Here is a 23,436-nt window from a genome sequence, read left to right as displayed (position 1 = left end):
TGAAACTATGAACTATTCTACAGTAGTGATTTCCCCCTCCACCTACCTTTGGAATGTTGACGCGGGACCAGAAGAGTTCCAGGTGCTCCCTCATCTTCTGGGGTTTGAATTTGGAGTAGAGGATGGCCAGCTCAGTGAACATGCCCATGTGAGCGCGCTCCAGGCCCAGGGCGGCCTCCAGCATGGTGATCAGCTCCTCAAAGTAGCCACGGTCCTGCAAGCAGAGATTTACACCTTCATCCACAGCGGCTTACAGCTGGCTATACATTGCATTTAAACTTGAATGGATTGTCAAGAGTAGACTCAAGCTTTACTAAATTGCCATGCAATATTTCTGTGATCCTTGAATAAAACATACAATGAGATGGTCTTCCCTCCATAAAACCAGCAAGGGAAATGAATAGTCACACTCAAGTAGTCACTTAATATAACCCTCATATCTCTTTTTCTCAAAGCAGCAGGTGAATTACAGAAACGGTCTGGTGAACTTTGAAATGCACCAGCTTCTAATGCCAGTTGATGAAAAACGTTATCCTGCCCTGAATAAGATCTTCCTTTAAAACGAGTGTCTTTCCAGTGCAATCCACAACTATGGATAACAAGTTACTAGGTGTGGATTTGTGAAAAGAATGTCACAAATATGATGTTGGTTTTTTTCAAATATGGAGTTAGATACAGACAACAATAACTTGTAACTGGCATTGATGCAATGTAAAAAAAAATATATAGAACAACATAAATCGAATATGGTGCATGCTACGATGACTGGGGTGAAGGAACAATGTTTACATCTCTTTGGACAAATGTGAGAATGAGCCACCTACCTGGTAGTAGTTGATGAGCTCCTCCAGTTCGTCAGCATGGACCACGATGTGCAGACCACACATCTGGGCCAGACGGAACTCCTTGCCCTCCACACAGGCGAAACATACCTGGAGGAACATACAAAACAATCCAACTCATTTCTGACTAGTTCAGTACCATGTTTTCACTGTCCTCTTCCCCAATCTTGAAAAAAAGGATAGTGGGCTGGGGAAACTCCTTTTAACTTTCAAAACAGTCACTATACTCTGAGTACAGTTACGTTTCAATAAATCAAATATATGTATCAAATTACGACGCATCGCATAATTAGAAAAGCTAAACGGAAACTCTCTCTGACCTCCTTCCAGGTTCGGGTGCTGTTGGCCTTGCGGGCTCCGTCCACGGCAGCCTGGTACTCTCCCAGGTGCACCAGGGTGGAGGCCAGACGGCCAAAGTTGGACACGTTGTTGTATAGCAGCTTCGCAGCGTCGTACATCTTGTCGTCGTAGCAACGGTCGCCCACCTGAGCAAGGAGAAGGAGAGGACGAGAGAGAGAGAGAGAGAGAGAAGCAATAGAAAGTGGGGGTGAGGTTGAGAGAGGGAAGAAAGAAAGCAATGTGAGTGAAATAATAAACTTTATTTGTGTAGCACCTTTCATGACATCAAATGCAGCCTAAAGTCCTTTAGATAAAAAAAGAGAAATAACACATCAGGTTGAGTGTATGTGTATCTGAATGGCCATGCGTATTTGCAACATAAAGCCTACTTGTTGGATGTGGGCATTGTTGGGTCCGTTGATGAACTCCTCCAGCTCAGCCAGGCGGTTGGTCTTGGCGAGGGCGAAGATCAACTCCGTTTCCACGTAGGACTCGCGGGCCTTCTTACGAGCCATCTGGAGGAACTTAACCAAGTCCTCCCAGTTACCTGGTACATGTCACAGGCACAGAGACAACATCAAATGTGATTAGATATTCTTACATTAACCACTTAAAATATACTTCGTTATAGTAAGGAATATCATGTACACATGGATTTGGAGCAAATATTATAAATGAAAGATGAATGATTTAACCGAGATCCTCTTACCGCTCTGGGCAGCAGCCTGTCCCACCTCCATATACGCTGAGGGGTCGTCAGCCTTGATATAAGAGTCAATGGCCTCCTTCACCAGGCCCTTCTGCAGCTGAGCCTTAGCCAGCTGGCTCCACACTGGAGGCTCGTTGCATCGCTCCGCAAACTCGTAGGCCCGGTCCAGGTTACCGATGTGCTCAATGAGGACCTGAATATAAGCATGGAATGTTGAACAGTTAGTGATAGGATTTATAAACCCATTTAGCTAAAGTCTTTGAAGTGCTTTTCTAGATTTCTCAAGATTTCTTTTGCAGCATTTTTATACTTTATTTAGGTAAGATGAGGGCCGGATTCAAACACCAATCCTCGCACTCGCAAGGAGCATATGGTCCCCTTCTTTTCCATATTTAATCTCAATCACAGTATCAAAAAACAGGAACTCAAAATCTATGTTTAGGTCACTGGTCTCATCGTTCATAGACTAGCTTAACCCAATGAGTGCCCCGGGCCACAAGGTGCCGCTAGAGTGCCAGAAATATCTCTATAGGCCTTCGCTCTAGCTTCCGTCGACACTGCCCATAGTGCCTTGGGATTTCACTCCAGCCACTGTTATGTATGGCGAGAGGAGGAAGTTAGCTAACACTTAGCCATTAGCGACACAGGACCACCCACATCTCTACAAGCAGCTCAGGGTATGTAAAATAGCAAAAGAAATATTGTATTGGATTGAAAATATCCCGAACTTGTTCGGGATAGGCACAAGAAGGGTTAAGAAAAAGCTACAAAGAGCCAACCACACTGTGCGCTGACCTGCACGGCGGAAGTGTTGACGTCAAACTTCCTGAAGATGGCAAAGGCCTCCTCAAAGAGCTCGTTGCTGATTGCAATGTTGGCGATGTCCGGGGCGTCGTAGTTGTCCAGCCTGTTGATGTACTCCATGACGCGGGTCCGGTCCGCCTTGATGGCCGTCAGAATCAACAGGTTCTGGAGGTTTCTGAAAGAAACCGGATGGAATATTTTCAACTGACTATAGATCAAAGAAAAGTGCCTCAACTCAATTGTTAAGAGTTTAAATGAGAAGATTGGAGGATAGACAGATTACGCTGACAATTACTCCGTCAGTGTAGACTCGTGGATATACTGAATCAAATGGGCACCGACAGCCACATTCCAGAAAATATTCTCTCCTGATTTCATTTTGAATACAGTCAAAACGTGTCTCATGTGTCTGTAAAGAGCCTCACCTGTGCTCACTGAAGACAGAGTTGTCCAGGACGATCTTCTCCAGGAGCTCGATGAGCTCGTTGGGCAGGTCAGCGGTCATGAAGGCCTTCACCGTGACCGAGACCTCCTCTGGGTCCTGGGTCTCCGACAGGGCTGTCTGCACCACCTGGAGGAAAGATGAAGAGCAGATTAGCTCAAAGGTTCATGGAGGAAAAGTTTATTAACTTGTTTACTACCAGGGACGTAGAATGACAAGAGTGCTTACATAAGCCAATCTGCCAAAGATCTAGTTTGTGAGAGTCCACTTTTGGCCATTAGAGGGTGCTGTTCACCAGGCTATGCAGTCAGACTTGGTCTCTGGCTTGTGTGTGAGGCTACAGGTGTCAATGACATGATTGTGTGTGTGTGTGTGTGTGTGTGTGTGCGCGTGTGCGTGCGTGCGTATCATTCAACATGATGTAACTTTACATGGGCATTATCCAAACTGGACAATTTAATACTGATTCTATGACATCTATGTGCACCGTTGTGCACCACCAATGGACAGATTGGATCAAAACATTTTATTCTATAATATTAAAAACCTGGCAGAGAGGTAAATGAATACATACATCTGGCAGTAAATGAGTAGTTTAAGTAAACAAACAAATTGAATTAGTCACCTTAATTGAAAAAGAGTTAGTGTCACCATGAAAAAGAGAAAATGTACTACAGCCACAAGTAGTGATTTAAGTGGCATTCTGAATAAATGAACAGTTTTTCTGGTCATTAACATTTAGCTCAACGCACACACATTCAGGACAACACCCATACTGTATGTCATGTGATGTAAATGGTGACAAAAGGTTGTGGAGGTTCAACTACAAAAAACAAAACCTGCTCGTACTCGGCTGGTGATTGGTGCATTGAGTGCCTTAGTCCAGTCTTTCTCAACCACTGTGCCTGGGGATCTTTGGTGTTCCCCTGAGAAGGGTCAAGTGTGCCCCTTGAAACTGCTTGAAAGCCAGTATTGTATTTATCATTTAAAAAATTATTTAAAACTAGTGAAAACAGCCGATCTACAAGCACACAACGCCTCGCACCGCGAGGCGTTGTGTGCTTGTAGATCTGCTGTGTTCACTACCGTTGTGCGACAGCCTTGTATGATGAAGCAGGGCTTTACTTTGCGAAGAAACGTACAAATTTGAAACTTGGAGATACAAGGTTTCTTCCCGACAGTGACGATATTTACACCCCCGTATCATGTTGGTGTGCCCATGGATTCTTGGGACATGAAAAGTGTGCCCATGCAGAAAAAAGGTTGAGAACCACTGGCTTGGTCATACCTGGTCAATGAGAGGTCTCCTGTAAGGGTTGGTCTCCAGCAGCACACTGGCCCACAGCTCCGGGTCCTTGCGCTTCACCAGGTAGCGAGACAGGCTCTTGAACAGGGAGTTCTCGTTGCAAACCTACACCATGACAAACAATGGTAAACAAATTAGACTCATCGATGTCACCATCATTTTACGACTGTGATGAAGAAACACGGAACAGTTGGAGCAGAAACATGTTTGCCAATAAATACGAGATGGAAATGGTTTGATTGTCTCGGTCTCCTACTCTTTTTGTTTTATTATTCTTCTGCTGTATTGAGGATATGCAAAGTGAAGACGTTATCCCTGAACAGTAAGAACAAAAACATTGCCTATATTACAGTGCTTAGATAAAAGGTTGTAACAATGTGAATTTTCAATATTCTTTCCTCATTTTAAGTATACAGATTATAGAACACAATCGCAGTTATTCATTGCGTTTCACACAATCTCAAATTTCTCAAAACAGGTGAATCAAATCTTCAATCCTTTCAGACTGAAACACGTGAAAGCAGAAAACACATGTGCCCAGGAAAACCCAGCATTCCTGAAGATTCTCTCAGTTCAACATCGGGTTCCACTCCCCACTCACGTGAATGAGCTCCTGGTCACACTGTCCTCTCTCGTAGGCCACGCAGGCCAGGTGGGGGTCTCTCTTCTCGCAGTACTTGCCCACCACGCGGCTGTCATAGTAAGGGTTCTCCCTCAGGAAGCGCTCGGGGTTGTTGTTGCTGTCGATGTAGATTTTGGCCAGGGCGTTGTGGGTGGCAGGCTCCTCACAGCCTTCGTGGATGCGAGCTTCCAGCCAGGGAAGCAGCAGCTTCAATCTGAGGCACACAAACACACACAGACATATTGTGAAGCATAATCCACTTACTATATCCACGTATGTTTATTGAAATGCTCAATTATCTCTACCATAGCATTTGTTTATATGGTTTATGCTATGCTGTATTATTATGCACTTTTAAAACCCGCTTCAGAGCATGGGCGTATTTGCACAACCCTTTCTGTGAGTCTATGCTGACAATGCAGTTGTGGTTTTGCTGTGCTGGCTTATGGACCTCCTCCTTACCGGTTTCTCTTCTCCACCTCAGCTACCAGCTCATCAGTGGAGAACTGTCCCCTCACCACCAGAATCAGGTTTTTGATCACATCCTCGGCACAATCCACGTCCAGCAGGCCTCCAATGACCACCGGCAGACGGCTGGGGTTCACCTGGAACAAACAGCAGTCTTAATTACGGCACCTTCTAAACATTGTGGATATATGTCAGAACATTGCAATGCTTATGTTGCTGTTGCTTATTTACATGAGGAAAAACGTTCAAGAAAGAGGGAATGCAGAGAAAAGCACTAGGTAGATGCAGCACAGAAAAATAGGTTTCTTTCTGCAAAACCCTACAGTACATAGCAAGAGCCTCTGACTTCAGCCAAGAGTGACTTCAAAGTCGTTTTAATTGCTTAGGTGTAGAGTTCCGGTGTCGAGTGTTTGTATTATGTGATTCCTGTTGCTCTATGTACTCTGCCTGTATGTGATACTGACTGATTAATTCATCCCCAAAACAGGCAGCAACGATACACAGTAGAGACAAAAATGCAGCCTTTCAGTGGAACAAAGAGGCGTTTGCAGTTCTAAGATCATTAACATGACTAAATAAAGGATACAGAGCGGTCTGCAGCGTAGTTCTTTCTATAGTGAGTGACCTATAAAGAGCTGAGGATGAAACCAATTATGGTTGAGTGTATGAGCCTGTCTTTTAATAGTTTTGTTGATCCTGCTTCTGTCATTGGCAGTGAGGCTCCCCCCAGGGAAAGCACCGCATAAAAAAGGACACTTTTTAAATAAGTATATCGTCGTTGTCGGTGGAAATGTCTAATACCGTGTTTTATATTTCTCATTTTAAAAACGATTTAAAATAGAGAAGATTACCAATCTACAAGCACACAAAGCCTCGTGTTAAGCTTGTAGATCTGCTATTTTCACTAGTATTCTGCTGCAGTCTTGTATGATGAAGCAGGGCTTTACTTCACGAAAAAACTGAAACTTGGGAGATACGAGGTTTCTGACCGAAGAGCTTCACATACCTTCTGCACGTAAATCTCGATGTACTTCTGCAGACTGTTGCGGTAAAGGTACAGCACCAGGTCATGGACAAAGTCAAAGCGATCACACACAATGATCAGAGGCAGCTGGTCAGTCAGCTTGGCTTCCTGTAAAACATTTTTAAAGAATGAAAGAATAAATTAAATAATAAAAAATAAAAAAATAAAGAAAAGGCTGGACTTGAATTGTCTGACTAGCAATCCGGATAGATATAGATATGCAGTATATGGTATAAAGATCTAGTAGTCACCTTGAGGAAGTTCTTGACACGTTCAGGGTCGTAGCAGTTGCTCTCACGACAGATCCTCTCCACTTCTTTGATCTGTCCCGTCTTGCAGGCAGCCTGGATGTACTTGAAGTGAACCTCTGGGTCCTGGCTGAAGTTTACGATAGAACCCAGGAAGTAAAACAGACCTGGAAGCATCAAATAGGTTAAACAAAGGGAATGAAAACCAAAATAAGCAAACACAGGAGGGTTAAGTGTAACCTGGCTGCTGACCATTTATCGGTCTATCTCACCATCCATATGTATAAATATGATATACAGTATATATTCAATATGAGATGTGTGTGCCCTCAGAACTTACCCTCAAAGCTTTTAAAGGATTCAAAGAGCTCTGTGAGGGACTGAGTGGAGAGCTGTTCATGGTACTTGGAGGCCACCTGGACACAGATCTGCAGATTCTGACGGATGTTTGCAGACAGCATGGCCCTCAGACACTCGAGGGAGTCCTCCACTGACAGGGAGCCAAAGAAATTCACCAGCCACTGGATGGAATAGAGTGGAGAGAAGCAATATGGTCAGTAGGACAACTCAATGGCAATCGTGTTTTACTGAATGGGAAACAGGCAGTTACATTGCCTTGCCAAAGTTGCCTTACTTGATTTACCCTAATGGCTGCCAACTTTAAATGTATGAATATGTATTTAATTCATTGTCCTGTATGGAAATCAGGGAGTCAAGGAATTTATGTCAAGAGACGTTACTGATATTCATGTTTTAAATGGCTCCCACAGTAAAATGCTATATTTGAATATCGTCGTTGTATGTTCTTTCGCAAAGTAAAGCCCGGCTTCATCATACAAGACCGTCGCACAAGTAGTGAAAACAGCAGATCTACAAGCACACAACGCCTCGCGGTGCGAGGCGTTGTGTGCACTAGGCAGGTGGCGTTTACCTCAGGGTTGAGCAGGTGCGTGTGCACCACGGCGCGCTTGATGTCATAAAGGTCGGTGTAGTGCTCCAGTGCCCGTTGGAGGAGGCCGGCTTTTTCGCACAGCTGAGCCACGTGGGCACGGTCATAGTGGGTGAACATCTGGTTCCCAAGGATGGCATCTGCAACCTGTGAATCATGACACGACCACAAAAATATATTTAACTACAGGCTGGGGCCCTGGAAGACAGTGGTTCTCAACCTGTGGGTTGGGACCCCCAGGGGAGTCCTCAAATTATTTGGGGGGGTCCCCAGACGATTAACTTAATGTGCAACATTGTTTTCTCACTCAAGTGTAAACAAACCAAAGTTTAAGTGTATACTCTATTCACTTAAACTCTATACTATAGAGTGTATCCGCACATGTCCAAACTCCAAAGTGACTTTTTAATACCTCTAAAATGACAAATTAAACATTGGCCAAAATATTAGAGGCATAAATTGTGAAAAGAGCTGATCTACATGCTCATGTGAGCATGTAGATCTGCTATTTTCACAATAGAACCGTGTTGTAATGGCTCAACTCTTAGGGTGGCGTGTCCCCAGTTAAAATATGATTATTTTGGGGGCCGCGGCCTACAAAGGTTGAGAACCACTGCTGTAAGATAGCAGGTCTGCTTTGGTTCAACGATACATGTCCAAGTGCGATGTTATTAACACATTTACAACATTATCCTGCTCGCTCACACACACACACACACACACACACACACACACACACACACACACACACACACACTAGGGCATTCACCAAATATTCGAATATTCGAATATAAAAGTCACTATTCAACGTTGTTCACCGAAGTCGAATATTCTATTTTGTTTTTGTCAATGCCCCTGACAAATGGTGGATGAATTTGTTAATGTTCTATACCAGGGGTTCTCAAACCTTTTTAGGCCGTGACCCCCAAAATAAACACATTTGAACTGGGGACCCCCACCCTGACAAGCACTTGGAATTGTAGGCATTACATTTAATGTGACTCAGTTCCACAGATAAATATTGTGAAAATAGCAGATCTACATGCTCACAACGCCTCGCGTTGCGAGGCGTTGTGAGCATGTAGATCGGCTATTTTCACAATGTTCGCCTCTTGCTTACTTAACACGTTGCAGTCCGAAATAGAATGGTGGTTGGTAGATTAGCCGTGAAATTTCTATTATTGTATTGTGATCTGAGACATAATATTATGTTTATAAACATGACCCCGCAGCCCCTCCATCTTGAACAGCGCCGCTGTTTTTTCTTTTTTTTTTCCCCCCAGGCCAGTAACTCACCATGATTTTCTCGATCTCCGTTGGGATAGAATGGGGGTTTTGGCCGATCGTCGATGTCCCCGTGCGTTTCGCGTGCGCGATCCTTTCACGTAAATGTCCCCGCAAATAGTCCATGTGTGACTGAAGAACAGAACTGAAAAGTTTCGCTAGCATAGCCCCAAGCATGGCTGCAGGAGGAGCTCGAGTGTGTAGACAGTAAACGGATGGGTGGAAGGTGCCTTGGAGAAGGAGAGGCGCTGACGTCACCTCTGCTTCATGCACGGTCTGCATGAGCCATCAGTGCACGAGTGGTGACTAGGGAAGGTTAGACGATCGCCGATTTTCGGATCAAAAGCTTTTATTCCGGTTTTAAAGACAAAGTCCGGGAATAGACGGCCTGGCTGAGAGTCCCTGGGGGGATGTGCGATATAGTACGGTTTTAACATTAAGGGGCCCCCCTTGGCTTAGAAGGTGTTAATATTTGACAGTTTGGACAGTCCTGTCGAATATTCGACTATTCGAATACTTTGAGGTCGAATACTTCGAATACAAAAAAATCACTATTCGTGAATACCCTAACACACACACTAATCATTTACATATAAATATTCAGTGTATTTGTGTACCTGTGGGGCATGGACTAGATTCATTTCCAGCAGGCGTGTCTGGAGAGGTCCCTCGATGGGTCTGTTGTTCTTCAGAGCATCCAGCAGAAACGAGGTGCATTGCTGGATCAGGTTGTACTCCATGAAGACATCCACAATCTGCAGACAGAATAAACAGTTACAACAAAAAACGGTCTTTTAATCTTTTTGTAGGCTAAAAGCGCTACCTCGTCAGATTTCCAATGGAATAAATGCACTAGGTTTTGCATAATTCACGTTTAGTTCAATAAGAAAATCTCCATATAAGCATATTTTTGAAGACTAGTATCGGACTGAATATGATAATACTGTACATACAAACATACGCTACTATCCAGTATTTCTTGGCTGAAGGTCTCAGCATAAAAAGAGCTTCACAATTCACTGTTAAGATATTTGGAGAGGCATTGTGAATTAACTTCCGGATTTTAGGACCCCTCCCCTATGCAGATACACGCAAAGAATTATGAGGTGGGAGTGACAATGCTTAACCCATTTAGGCCTAACCTATAGTTAGGCCCAAATCAGAAATTAGCCTACAAAAACAAATATGTTGATACATACTGTACATGTACTGTAAGCCCCTCCCATACACTAAAATGTGTACCCGGCCTGAATGGGTTAATGTGACGAGTGACTGAGTGAGTGACTGACTGACTGACTGACTGAGTGCATCTGACCTGAGTGATGTCAGCCAGAGGCTCCTCGTCTTGAACCAGCATCTGGGAGAACTGCAGGCCCTGCTCTGGGCTGATCCGCATCACGTTTCTCAGCAGGAAGATCCAGTCTGGAGTGTAGCCCACCTTTTAAGAGGGGACAGAGTATACAGTATATATGACATATGATGATATAATGCAGCACAAAGGGACAACTTAAAGAGCTTATTTAATTTCCATCAACAGAATAATAATGTAAAGTTACTTAATTAGCAGAAATCTAAATCTCGCCTATTTAACCAGGATAAAATCAAGTGTCTTCTGACCTTTTTGGCATAGAGGACAATCTTCTGGAACTGGCCAGTCTCTGCAAAACATTGGATGACCTTGTTGGGGACGTTGGCTCTAAGGTAAACGCTGAGGGCCAGAGTAGGGTCCACTGACTTCACCAGGTCCCCGAGCTCCTCAGAGCACTCCAGCTATAGACACACAGAGACACCAATGAGCTTAGTGACAATACAAACAATTTGCAGAAAAGCACAGTGCATCTATAATAATTACTTGAGGCAGTAAACTGTCAAGTAGAGCATTTCAAGGGCCATGATGATGAGATGATCTCCAGGATAAAACGGAATCATGTCAGAATTCTTCATATCAGAATCATGTGAAAAGCAAACCAGAGCAAATGTGTATTTTTGTGTACTTCTGTATCACGGATATCATCTGATCGGCTTTTGCTAGTAACCTAAAAATGTAAACCAGGTTAGCCCTGTCAAGACTAAAATCTGTCATGTAATCTAAACTTCAATTTAAACTCTACAAAACTCCCATCTGGAGAGACCACCGACATCAGCGAATGACGCAAACTTGCCTTATCCTCCTTCAGCCATTTCTCCAGGAGTTGCTTGCGGCCCTGCTGGAGGACCGGCCTGCACAGTTCCAGGGACTCAAACTTGTTGAGCTGACCCTGGTCCAGCAGGATGCCAAAATACTGGAGCAAGGGGGAGGTCTGTCCTGGCTGGGCTGGAACGCTCTGGAAGCGACGGATGGTGTCTGGGGTACGCAGGATTCCCTGGAGAGAACAGAACCAAGGAGGAGGAAAAGAAAGGAGGGAGAGGGAAGGATTAATTATGCATAGGCATTAAAATAAGTCAATGTTCAGCATTCTAGATCATGATCATTTCAGGTTTTTAGAATTAAAGGATGCTTGGAAGAGTGAAAAAGCAACAAATAATTCAGTGGAGATGGGTAGCTGATTAAATCAACGATAGATATGATATGTCGTCACTGTTTTACATAAAAAAAAAACAAGGTTTCTTGCTCAACGTATAGCCCATTATTCATATACTGTAACAAAGTCTTATGGTTTTGATTGAACACAAAAGCATAAGGCAAGTAATGGTGTTGAGGGAATTTAGTCAATCACAACAAAAGAAAACTACACTTTTGTTCAATTGTGTTTAACAAAAGTGTTAAATTATATTAAAACGCATCACACCGCTTTTGCTTAGAAGTGAAATGTTCTCAAATAGAAACTTTAATCAAATTGAAGTTTTCCAAATTGCTTTCAAGGTTAGGCACCTTTTTACAAAATATCGTCCCAAAAACAAATCTGGCATCGGTCAGGCTCTACTTGCTGGGGAGCAAGACGGTTGCATAGGCTTAATGTTACAGTACCTTGGGAGCATTGGCAGCCACCTTGGCAGCCTCTGAATAGTTCCCTGCGGTGAACAGGGTGTTGAACTTGCGGGCGAACAGCTCCTCTGCTCCAGCCAGGTTGTTGCGGACGGCCATGCGCAGAGCCAGGTCTGGGTTTTGAAGGACATTGGTGATATAAGGGATGATGTTCTCCTCTTCCACACACACTGACAGCACCTGGACAAAAAACACATTGGCACTCAGGAAGCATGCATTTCAGATATTGGGGTTATAAAAACATTCAAAACGTCAAATGTTTTAGACCTGATGCCGATCATGCATTATGACTTTTGACGATTCCAGCTGCTATTGCCGGGACACCTGTCATGTTATGGGTAATAGAACTAATCAATTTTATATATGTTTATATATTTTTGTATAGTATTTGTACAGTATAAATGGGCCATGAAATCGAATAGGGCAGTTAACTCCTTTCAACCCGGCATCCCTATTTTGCCATTATAGGTGAACCTTTTAGAAAAATTACAGATCTACAAGCTCTTAAGTGTGCATGACATGTTTACTCTATAAGCACAATATCTAAACAATATTTACAACAGGCCTGAATGAACACTGCAATTTCATAAAGCTGGAATGAAATACACTTTTGCATTTAAGATAACCATGACTTTATGTGCACATCAGGCACTTAATGTTGTGTTAATCACATTCACAGCATTAGTCAAATTGGACTCGTCACATTACTAACTAACACAGATGGCTTAGCAGTTGCGGTATATGTAGTGGTGTGCAAATGTGTCTATTTCAGTAACATATTGTGCCATATCGGCCAGACTTGAGGTGAAAGCCAAGCGCAATAAGGAGATTAGGATGCCTAACTGGCAGGCTGGGATGGGCCCTCCTGCTGTGGGCTGTCACATGCCTCACACTGTTGTTTACAGGGATTCCCTTCAATCAAGGTCACACGATGACACGCAAAACTGACACATTTAATCTGGTCTCTCTTCTTGAAGAATAAGCCTTTCACCTTTTACACTCTACAAGGCCTGTTATCTAAAAAATGTCAGCACTAACAGGCTGAGATGGACCGTCAGAATGCACAGATATTGGAAATAGACTTTTGTTAATTTCTCTTCTCTCCATCGAGTTTGTCTAAAACACCCATCAAATGTGTGGCCTACACAACCCAACACACTGTCTGCAGTAGTGTGCTTAGGACAAGAAACTCATTGATTGCCATTGGGTCAACAGTAGCCCTGGGCGATATACCGGTTTTATCGTATATCGCGGTATCAAATGACAATATCGATATTAAAAATTAATACCGTAAATATCGTCTTTTTTTTTTTTTGCAAAACAAACGCCCAACTACTTTTTTGTTAAGCACTGTATCTGTAAATTTGATATAATTTGATGTGTCTATTTCAGTTATTTTTTAAACAAGACCCTCTACACATGTGATGTGAATTTTAATTCAAGGAGACATAAGCTTTATCATTGGGGAGCGGCCGGGTGACGTTGTGCCCTGACGCTGTTAGTAAAGCAAAGCACACCGCATACACTTACTTTCTTATTGTGGGCAGTCTCTGTATCGGGTCTGAAGAAGTCATAATGTTCCGATGAAAATGGTTGACCATATCATATGGCATGAATAATATATAATCCAGGGGACATCAATATATCCGTAGTGTATATGGACAGATGATATGTGTCCGTGGCGAGAGATGTCATTCTCCACTAGGTTTGATTTGCTACCAATGTGCCGCGCACATTATGAGTCCACAGTCCACTGTAGCAGTGGTTCTCCAAATGTTAATTTTCAAGGACCCCCGTAACTCTGAGAGTGTATAAATGGAACGATGACTCTTGCATGAGTTCCGCGTGACTCCTCCTGATTATATAATCCCAAATAATCATAGTTGAATTAGTTCTGTCGGCTCCATAATAACAAATGGAACCAAATGGACCCTTACAAGTCCATTTGGTTGGCATTGACTCCTAATTGTCTCCTGATATAGTTTCTATCATGTTCTGTTGAACTAGTTCTGTCGCTAAGTTAGCAAAACTGCTAAAAACAACTCTCAGCCTTCTCTGAAGCCCCGTAATAATGTATTGTTTCAAGGGCTCGCATGCAGATTTTTCATCTCCTGTGTGTTTTGCATGTGACCGCTGCCCCTCTAGTGGCGTAAAAAAGGACTACACTTAAAAAAATAAAAAATAAAATATTTTTTAATAGACGATAATATCGAATACCGCGATATTATTTTTAATATCAAACCGATATTAAAAAAAGCCATATCGCCCAGGCCTAGTCAACAGCATCTAGTTACACCCAACATTACGCAATAATAATCATAGCATCTTGGTGGATGACATGGATGTACATAATAGACAAATGGAACTGAGCTAAGCCCACTAAACATTCCAATAGAGTACACCACCGTTTCTGATTCTAGAAGTAGGCAAATGTCCGTATGGCTCTAGGAGTTACTTTATGTTTTCCTCTCTTCAAGGTTAGTGGACACTTGAGTGGAAAACTAAGCAATACCTCTCGCTACAAGGATTTAAGTGTTAGCTTCTACTAGCTTGTAAGCTGGTCCTCGGACAGGTGCTGCATAAACCTTTACTGTGACTCGGGTTTCTACTACTGTCCCAACTGAGCACTGAAACATGATCAGAAGCGTAGGACACAATGAAGGGGCATATTATACAATAATTGTACTATAGAGTCTAAATGATCAATACTGTATGTGCAGTTCATACAAGTGTCAGTTAAACACAATACCTGTCCTTTCCTGTTGACACCAATGATACCAGCTGTGGGCTCGTGGGGAGCAGTGACAAAGATGGTCTCCCCACTAATCCTGTTCATGTAGATGCAGGTGCCGGTTTCCAGGTCATATAAATGGATGTAGCCATATTTGGTGATGAGGAAGACCACATCTTGCTTGGAGCTGATCTAAGGGGTCGGCAAGGAAGAAACAAAAGCTTAAATAAACTTCATTATTAATATAGAAATTATTACCATATTATTACATGCACCAGCAGAGCACGCAAGTAGGGTGAAGATAGCTGTCTGTGGGTATGTATGTGGCCATAACTTTAGCCTGGCACTTTAACTTTAGTTGGCACCTCGACAGAGTGCAGTCTAGTTATTATCACTATGCATGGACAGTGTATTATAATTTTTTTGCATTGAGAATGAAGACGATATTTGAATTCAAGTACGGATACCGTAGGTCTACTCTAAACTAATTTGTATTACCTGCATGGCAACAGGGAAGTCATTCTGAGCCTCTGGAGGGAAGAAAACATCCACAGCTTTCTTTGGAAATGGTTGATTGCCTGTTGGAGGAGTCCCCACTTCGATAATGTGCAGCTGAGAACCAAAGCCAAAAGTTAACATTCATAACGCAACACAGCTTTGACATCTTTATTGATAATGTAACATATGTTTAAAAAGAAAACACTATCAAATAGATAGTGACAAGATGATGTCTAAATTAATAAATAAAGAGTTGCCAAGGATTGCGAACTGTCATCAAGATTAACAGAGATGTGAGGTCCATTTCCCCTGGCGCAATACTATTTTTCTGTTTGGATATCATCACTCTAGCAATGCAGCACTAAAGGCTGGGACTTGGCACTGTGGGCAATACCTTTCCCCCTGCTTGTCCTCGCACAGCGAAACAGAACAGGGTCGACTCCTCTGTGTTGCCCTCCATCTTGAACTGGGCAAATCCTGCAGCATGGCCCTCAATGGGCTGAGACACCTTTCTGTCCACAGAGTACAACTGCATGGCTCCCACTACACGGTTTTGCTGGAGAAAATTGGAAGAAATGTGCCCGTTTTAAAAAGACCATGCTATAACAGTGACCTGCTGCTCAAACACTGATGTTTCAATACTAGCTTTTGTTTACATGGTGTTTTATTGGAAGGCCTTGAAACATATTGCTGCATCACAATAAATGATGCTAAAGAATTAGAATGTATTCATCTGTAAGGTTTGATCACATCTATAATGTTTGCAGACAAGGAAAAACTGATCTGTATTCTGAAATGAGAAAAGTCTTAAGTACCATGCATAGTAGTACTTAAGGACCGCAGGAATACACAAGAAACGGAAGGGAGAGTGATTTAATCCGGTTCCTCCGGCCGTCCGGACGTAATTGATTGTCTCCGTAACCTTGCGGACAACACTCAACCCGACGGATAAAAACCGATAAGAACGTACGTACACATGAACTACCCGTGGCGAACTTGTGTCAACCGTGGGGGCAGTAGAGGGAGAAATGTTTCGTCTTTTTTTCTTGTATCCATTTCGTAGGAGGAAGTAAAAAAAACAAACAAAAAAATCACAAGTACACGCTGAACAGTGAACAGGCCAGGACGCAGACCCGCATGTCAGCCTAATCAGCGCTCTCTACCAGCTGAGCTCTCTCGAATGCGTCTCTCTCCACTCCCGTGCACGCGATTTTTGCGGTTTTGGGTCGGTTTGGGTGGCTACCGTGGCTCATTAACTGTCGGCGGCGCCCCCCCTTGAGATTGCGCTCTAGGCGTTCGCAACGGCATGTGTCCAAGCTCATCCATTCTCCAGTCCTTTTTATATTATACCCGGACAGCACAGTGACTAGCGCCGATGGTTAGTGTCGTTCAATCCGAGTGTATCCTCCAAGGGTGTCTATAAACCTCTCTGTCAACAATGTAGGCGCTATGTATGTAGCATGTAGCATTTGCTCATTGGGAAGATGCATTTGGGTGCCATCTAGTGGATATAGTATGTACATATAGGCTTTATTGAACCCTGTTACACAGAGACCGTACGGTAGTATGAATGTCAACGCAATTACCGTACGTACTGTCTCGCCCCCAAACGTACACAAAATCAACCATACGTAACTATAAATGGCCCTTTACAGACAATAGACAAATCAAAATCTTAAAATAACTACAAATACACCCATGACCTGTGATCAGTCAAATAAATTGTTGTAATGGCATCTTTTTGATAAAGGCAGAGGGAAAAGCACATGATTGTTCATGTTTCAGGAGACATTGGTATTTTTGTTAACCTACAAAAACAAAAGATTAAGTCAATATATTAAATCAATCTACTGCTTACATTCAGAAGAAATTATTTTCCTACAGTATCTACTTAGAATGTGAATAGGACATGATGGGGATTGCATTGAAAATGGCAGCAAATTAGTGCTGATCGGTTAAAGCTCTTCAACCAGAAGGGGTCTGTTTGTCTACCTGTGCCGAAATGCCAATGAGCAGCAGCCATTTCTGTTTAGCGTCCGTGCGGTAGTTGATGATCTGGCAGCCAGCCAGGCTGGAGTGCCGGTCAAAGACTTTGAGTGGTTGCGAGTCTCCCTCCATACTCCAATGGTAGACAGCGTTGTCTGTGACCAGCGCGACCGTGTTGAGGGAGATCCACTTCCAGAAGGTGACATCATCTGTCATGGTGTGGGCCTTCATTTTGCTCTTCATCTCGATGTTGAAGATCTGCAGGGTCTTTGCCGCTGAAAATATTTCACAACCCAAGTTGAGGTGCGCCGATTGCATAGGCGGAGGTTTGATAGAAGCAAAAGGTATTGCTACTGAGACCAATACACACAAACCACATCAGGCGTTGGGAGGAGGGGGGAGGAGGGGGGGAACTACCAAAATTCCACTTGTGGGGGAAATGTTGGTAAGTCAGGGTTTGGTGCGAGTTATCACCAAATGACCATAACATCAAGACAGCAGCAGTTGAAAATGCATAGGGGGCAAGGCCAACAAACGGGCAAAGCAAGTTAAGTGCTAGGAGGATCTGCATTCAGTTAGGTCTGAGACAATAAACAGGTGTGGGACAAACAAATGCAACTGTGGCTGAATATATTATGTAAACATCTTGTGATACAGTGAAGTGACAACTTTACAGAAACTGAGAAAAAAACAGATAATTCTAAAACCTCAAGTGAATACGCTATTCAAGTGAAACATATGGTATCCTTGGGCACTAAAACTACTCTTCAAGCCACTACAAAACTACAAACACACGTGGAATCTTTTGATAGAAGCTAGTTATACAATGCATGTTGGTTTTGTCCTCATATACATTGTTATTTAGTTCATCATACTTGACCTCAAAACCTAAGAATGTTATTAAGATATTGTGTTTTAGATGCTAAATGTGTTGTATACCTGTATACTAGATCATTTGAAGCACTAGTAAATTGTTCTTCTTGCACTCTATTTGCTAGCCCTGAATACATGACTCTCATATACATGAGAGTCATGCTGTGCCCTTAACATGAGGACCAGTGGGGAATCGAGCCCTCAACGGTTTGAGCTAGGAACGTCAGATTTCAAAAATAAAGTGCTTACCCAAGCCAACTCTGCTAACGATTTGACGCCGTGCAACGTTCATTACACGCCGCTGCCGGATTGTTGAATAACAAGCATTTTTGTCCGAAATTATTTTGCTTAACATAGGACTTCCGCCCCTAGTGGACAGTCGCGTCATCTCCGGTTGATCATTGTAGTGAACGGAGATGATGCGATGACGCGACTGTCCACTAGAGGCGGAAGTCCTATGTTAAGCAAAATAATTTCGGACAAAAATGCTTTTTATTCAACAATCCGGCAGCGGCGTGTAATGAACGTTGCACGGCGTCAAATCGTTAGCAGAGTTGGCTTGGGTAAGCACTTTATTTTTGAAATCTGACGTTCCTAGCTCAAACCGTTGAGGGCTCGATTCCCCACTGGTCCTCATGTTAAGGGCACAGCATGACTCTCATGTATATGAGAGTCATGTATTCAGGGCTATCTATTTGCGTGACCATTTACCTGTTTGTTGACTACTGCCATTTACTCTGATACACAGCAAAATGCCTACATTCTAAAACTGTAAACTGTAAATGTATTATGTACAAACTATTGTTAATATCAAGCAGTTCTAAATTAATAGCTTTCGTCTGTTTCTATACATCGGTACAGTGACAATTGTTTTCTTGATCTAGAAATCTGATCAATTGGAAATGGGAACCCATCATTTGAGGCATATAGCAATATTTTCGTCCATGCCTTGCCCCTAAACCTTTGCGTCTTTTTTTCACTATTTTGAAAATCATTTTAAAATACTTCAAATAGCCAATCTACATCGACGCGTTGTGAGCTTGTAGATCAGCTATTTGAAATATTTCAAAATGATTTTCAAAATAGTAAAAAAATGGCAAAAGAGTTTAAGGATAAGGGGTAAGGCATGGACAAAAATTGGTGTCCAATGCGATTTAAAATAGGATCTTCAAGGCCCATGTGCAACCCCCCATGTATTATTTAGCATTCTAGTTAATTTTGCTCACGCTCTGCAAATATTTATACAGAAATAAAATAAATAAACCGAAAACTTCAGGCATGGGCTCAGACAGAGCCTCTTTGGGATTCAATTATGTTAATCCTAAAATGGGGACATGGGAGTTTTGGTTTGGGGCTGAATGCAGATTAAGAAAAAGAGGACCACAAAGCAGACAAACAGATGTGATGACAGAAAGGTTGGTGGAGGGATGCACTCACGCCCATTCCGTTTCAAGCCCCTCCCCCAAATACAGGCTTCTCCTTATTATTATTATTAGTGGAGGAGTTCTGAGCCTTTTGGCCTATAATATGCATCTCCATCAAGACCAACCAACAGTCTCCTTCTTTCAACTTAACTATACCCAATACTTAACTGAGCTTCAAAATAATAAAAAGCTATAAAATAAATATATTATACACAACTACTCACACTCAAAACCGTGTGAATAATCGAAACAAATTATTTTCTCCCGTTATGTGTACACACTTGATGCTGTGTAGTGTGTAGACACACAACTATTGGTTAACTCAAGATCAGGACAAACAAAAGCAATAGTTCCCAACACCACAATAGTTAGGTAACAACTTAAATACAGTAGGGGTGGGAGTATGAAAAAAACAGATCTACCAACAGAATCTACCATTTATATGGCTCCTCTATTTCATTTTCAAATTAGAGGTTACTTACTAGGTTATATTTCTTAAGCTACTTGGGCCTCATCCTGTGAGGTAAATGTGCATCATCAGTATATCCATAAAAAAAATGAACTTCCGAACTTGAACTTTGTTAAGTCACTCTGGATAAGCCTAAATTGCAAAAATATCTCTTGCAATGTGCTTGAAACTTGGTTAAAGAAATGCAAGTCTCTCTGTGTGCCAATTAAATATAATCTAATGAATCTTCAAAGATGCAAAAACACACCACACTGTCTGCAATATATTCGGATTATAATAGATCATGGTGGCAAAACAATGCCACTGCTTGCTTTCTGCCATCTAGATTATTCAACTCAAATGATGCAGGATTTTATTTTACCATAGTCTCAGACATTCAACTAGGTACTGTAGGTAAATTACCTGATTCAAATTCTGGAAAAACCTTCCCATTATTTTAGCATCCCCCTGTATTCTGCTGTTGTCACCCAGCTTGCATTACTACCATTATACATTCAAGCACGCATTACTACAGCAGCGAGGAACATCAATACTGTGCAGACATTTTCAACACAGTGCATACAGGATTTACACTTTGACAACTCATGAGGTAAAATTCAACTCACCGTCTGCAAACATAAGAAAGCAGTAAGAAATGAAAAAGAGCAAAAACAAGCAAAAATAGACAAAGCATTCATGATAGTGTGACATTTCTGCTAGCGTTGTTATTTGCTACTTTTATTTGTATCATAATAATATTAATGTCCTGTAGGTCGCATTTTGTACAAATCTTAATTACCATTGAATTTTTGTTTTACAAACAAATGGGTTGGCCTGCATAACGATAACGCACATCAATGTAAAGCAGACTATGCAGACAACTTGGCAACTTGCAGACAAAGACAGACAAACTACACCAATGAGGCTGATGTTAGAAAACTAGTAAGACATAGATGAAGGTTTGGCCATCCTCTGAATCGGTTTTTATTCTGGTAAAACTAAGAGCCAACAGCCCTGTGTGTCTGGAACTTACCTTTGAGAGCAATAACTTTACTGGCAGGGTTCATGATGGCGCTGTCTGCAGAGATGGGCCTGCGGATAGGAGTGTTTGGGTCTGCCATGTCAATGATGACAACCTGAGCCTGCTCGCCCACCTTCTCCCTGATGCAGATGAATTTATCTGACTCCATGGTTAGAGTACTGAATCCAATGTTGGCTGGGTTGATCCCCAGGTTCTGGAGCTGAAATAGGAAAAAACATACAACCTTTTAAACATCCAAGGAAGGAAAATTCCATTAACCTGGTAAGTTAATATGCAATAATGCACCCACAAGGTGAATTTGGGGCTCATAACCAGTTAGCCACAGTACGGAAATGAAAGCCAAAGAACGCCACAGGGTTCCATTCCCCATTTGAATGCCTATTGTTAAAATGATGCTTGGCTACTGGGTAATTTTTCAGTGGAAGCTGCTTTGATTTGCTCTAAGATTAATTTCCAGTAATAATTTAATCTATGATTCTAACATATCAGGCTCATGGATGATGACTTGTGAGAGAAAGTTAAGTATGGGTACCAGTAACTCTGGTCCAGAGCGTCAGCTGACGCTCTGGACCAGAGCTAGGGTACCAGTTTGGAAGAGAGACAGAAAGAAAGACAGAAGGAGGGGGTGTAGTGAAGATGATGCAGATGATGTCACACTTAAAATATTGCTAGGAATCCCCGTTTAGCTCAGCTCTCCTCAAGCAGGTTAGTATTAACCACAACTAAGCAGGTGTGTCAAAATGGCCCGCAGTGACAGTGATGTGAGCAATCATGTGATGACGTGATGCCGGCCAGTATTTGACAGATATGTGGGTCTGATGCTGATCGTGATATACTGTGATAAAAGATGCCAAACACTTGGAAATAGCCGTCATACACATACAGTCAAACTTTGCCAGCTCCATTATAATGTGCTTAAAGAGACCATTATCGTGACGTTAAGTCAGTTTGATCACAACACAGACTAGTAAACTGCTAGCTTAACATGCATGCATGGGTTAACGTGAATCGATCACGATGGGCGTGAATCGATCACGATGGGGCAACATCGCAAAAATAACGTATTGCCTTCTTTATTTCACTGAGTCGCGACGTTGACAGATAGCTAATATGGAGCCGAGCTAAATAGCCTCGAGCTGATATGATGCTGCACAGAAAACGGTGCCCCATCAAAATAATTAAAGTTTTACAATTTCAGACAGAAATCAATAATCTTCTTTGGACAAACAATAGTTGGTTTGTGTTAGAGGTTTATATTCAGTCGTGTGACCGGTTACATATTGGGATGGCTATCCGTTTTCTCGGGGAGACGGTTGTGGGCTCACGTAATTCAATAGGTCACCGACGTCGGCGTAACCGCTGCCCGTCAACTCCAACTGGGGCTGCTAACGCTAGCTGTCTGTCGGCTGAACGGGGGATGGGAGGAGGGAGGTCATTCATTTGCTGCTGGTTGGTTTGGTGGTGTTGACGTTTAACATTAGCCCGTTAGCCCTGTGCTAACAGGCTAGCCGAAGGAGCTGTCAAAACAGCCACGGTAATGAGCCCGGCCATGGTGTGAGTCTGTGGGTGTCTGGGTGGTGTGTGTTCTGTTCACACATACCTGCAGGTGCTCCTGGAAGCGGATAGGGAGAATCTGAGCCATGATGGTAGCTTCTGTTTCGGCTTTTTCCCCCGGAATACACAAGCTAACGCTAGCTATAGCTAGGAAGTAGCGGCGCAGCTAGCTACGACCTCCTCACTGGAGCGGTGTAGGTCGGAGCCAGTCTGGGGGAAATTTAAAAGAAAATACCGTCCCGAGTGTTTATTAGCAGTACTTCCCCCAAAATGGCATTAAAATAGTGTTGAACGTATTCCACCCCGTCGCCGTCAGTGTGGGTTTTTTCGCCACTGCATCAATGAACGGCCACAGCGGCGGCTACACGGCGCTGATCTTCGGTCCAGTCCAGAAATCCGCAATGGCGGCGGAAACAGGGACTCAGAACTGGCGTTCACACATCCGGAAGCATCGGGGGAGCTGTGCGTGTGTGTGTGCGTGCGTGTGTGTAAGGAAAGCACACACTTCTGATAGGAACGTGCACTGTGACGTTCTGCGCACAGCTCCCCTGATCACGTTCACATCATCATAGTAGAGCAGGGGTCTTCAACGTTTTCAGGCCAAGGGACCCCGGCCTTAGCTGAGATAGAGATGAAGCAGGGTCCTGCAGGGACCACCAGGGCCCAGGCAGATTCCATATAGTTTCATCACAGTCAATGTGTATTTTGGATTCGTGTCAATTTGTGTTATCAGATATCAGATATTTAACCACTAGCTTGAACCGTTAATACGTAATAAACAAACTTGAACTTTCACTCTGTACTTTAGTCAGCTCCTTTTTCCCCTCTACACCAATTCACCAAAGCTCGTTGCCGAA

The 23,436-nt window shown here is 42.8% G+C and overlaps 1 protein-coding gene across 1 annotated transcript in view; it reads right to left on the bottom strand.

Annotated features, from left to right (window-relative positions):
• LOC308289712 (clathrin heavy chain 1-like) overlaps positions 1–22,875 on the bottom strand; it is a 32,149-nt gene extending 9,274 nt beyond the window's left edge. Inside the window, exons 1-25 of the mRNA XM_080731456.1 lie at positions 22,626–22,875; positions 21,017–21,224; positions 17,245–17,513; positions 15,647–15,808; positions 15,253–15,366; positions 14,773–14,946; positions 12,006–12,203; positions 11,200–11,400; positions 10,655–10,807; positions 10,353–10,475; positions 9,655–9,792; positions 7,736–7,900; positions 7,145–7,325; positions 6,808–6,971; positions 6,539–6,664; positions 5,527–5,669; positions 5,044–5,278; positions 4,425–4,547; positions 3,120–3,265; positions 2,686–2,869; positions 1,891–2,083; positions 1,571–1,728; positions 1,163–1,327; positions 825–932; positions 47–214 (exon numbers count right to left, since the gene is read on the bottom strand). Of these exons, the coding sequence (XP_080587582.1) occupies positions 47–214; positions 825–932; positions 1,163–1,327; positions 1,571–1,728; positions 1,891–2,083; positions 2,686–2,869; positions 3,120–3,265; positions 4,425–4,547; positions 5,044–5,278; positions 5,527–5,669; positions 6,539–6,664; positions 6,808–6,971; positions 7,145–7,325; positions 7,736–7,900; positions 9,655–9,792; positions 10,353–10,475; positions 10,655–10,807; positions 11,200–11,400; positions 12,006–12,203; positions 14,773–14,946; positions 15,253–15,366; positions 15,647–15,808; positions 17,245–17,513; positions 21,017–21,224; positions 22,626–22,667 (4,041 nt within the window). The 5' untranslated portion in view covers positions 22,668–22,875. The remainder of the gene's footprint in view (positions 1–46; positions 215–824; positions 933–1,162; positions 1,328–1,570; positions 1,729–1,890; positions 2,084–2,685; positions 2,870–3,119; positions 3,266–4,424; positions 4,548–5,043; positions 5,279–5,526; positions 5,670–6,538; positions 6,665–6,807; positions 6,972–7,144; positions 7,326–7,735; positions 7,901–9,654; positions 9,793–10,352; positions 10,476–10,654; positions 10,808–11,199; positions 11,401–12,005; positions 12,204–14,772; positions 14,947–15,252; positions 15,367–15,646; positions 15,809–17,244; positions 17,514–21,016; positions 21,225–22,625) is intronic.
• Between the last annotated feature and the right edge of the window lie 561 nt (positions 22,876–23,436).

This window comes from Nannobrachium achirus (genome assembly GCF_963921795.1).
Source record: "Nannobrachium achirus genome assembly, chromosome: 8".
In the NCBI taxonomy this organism is placed as follows: domain Eukaryota; kingdom Metazoa; phylum Chordata; class Actinopteri; order Myctophiformes; family Myctophidae; genus Nannobrachium; species Nannobrachium achirus.
The sequence above is the reverse complement of the archived record's forward strand: the minus strand, read 5'-3'. Positions and strand labels throughout refer to the sequence as shown.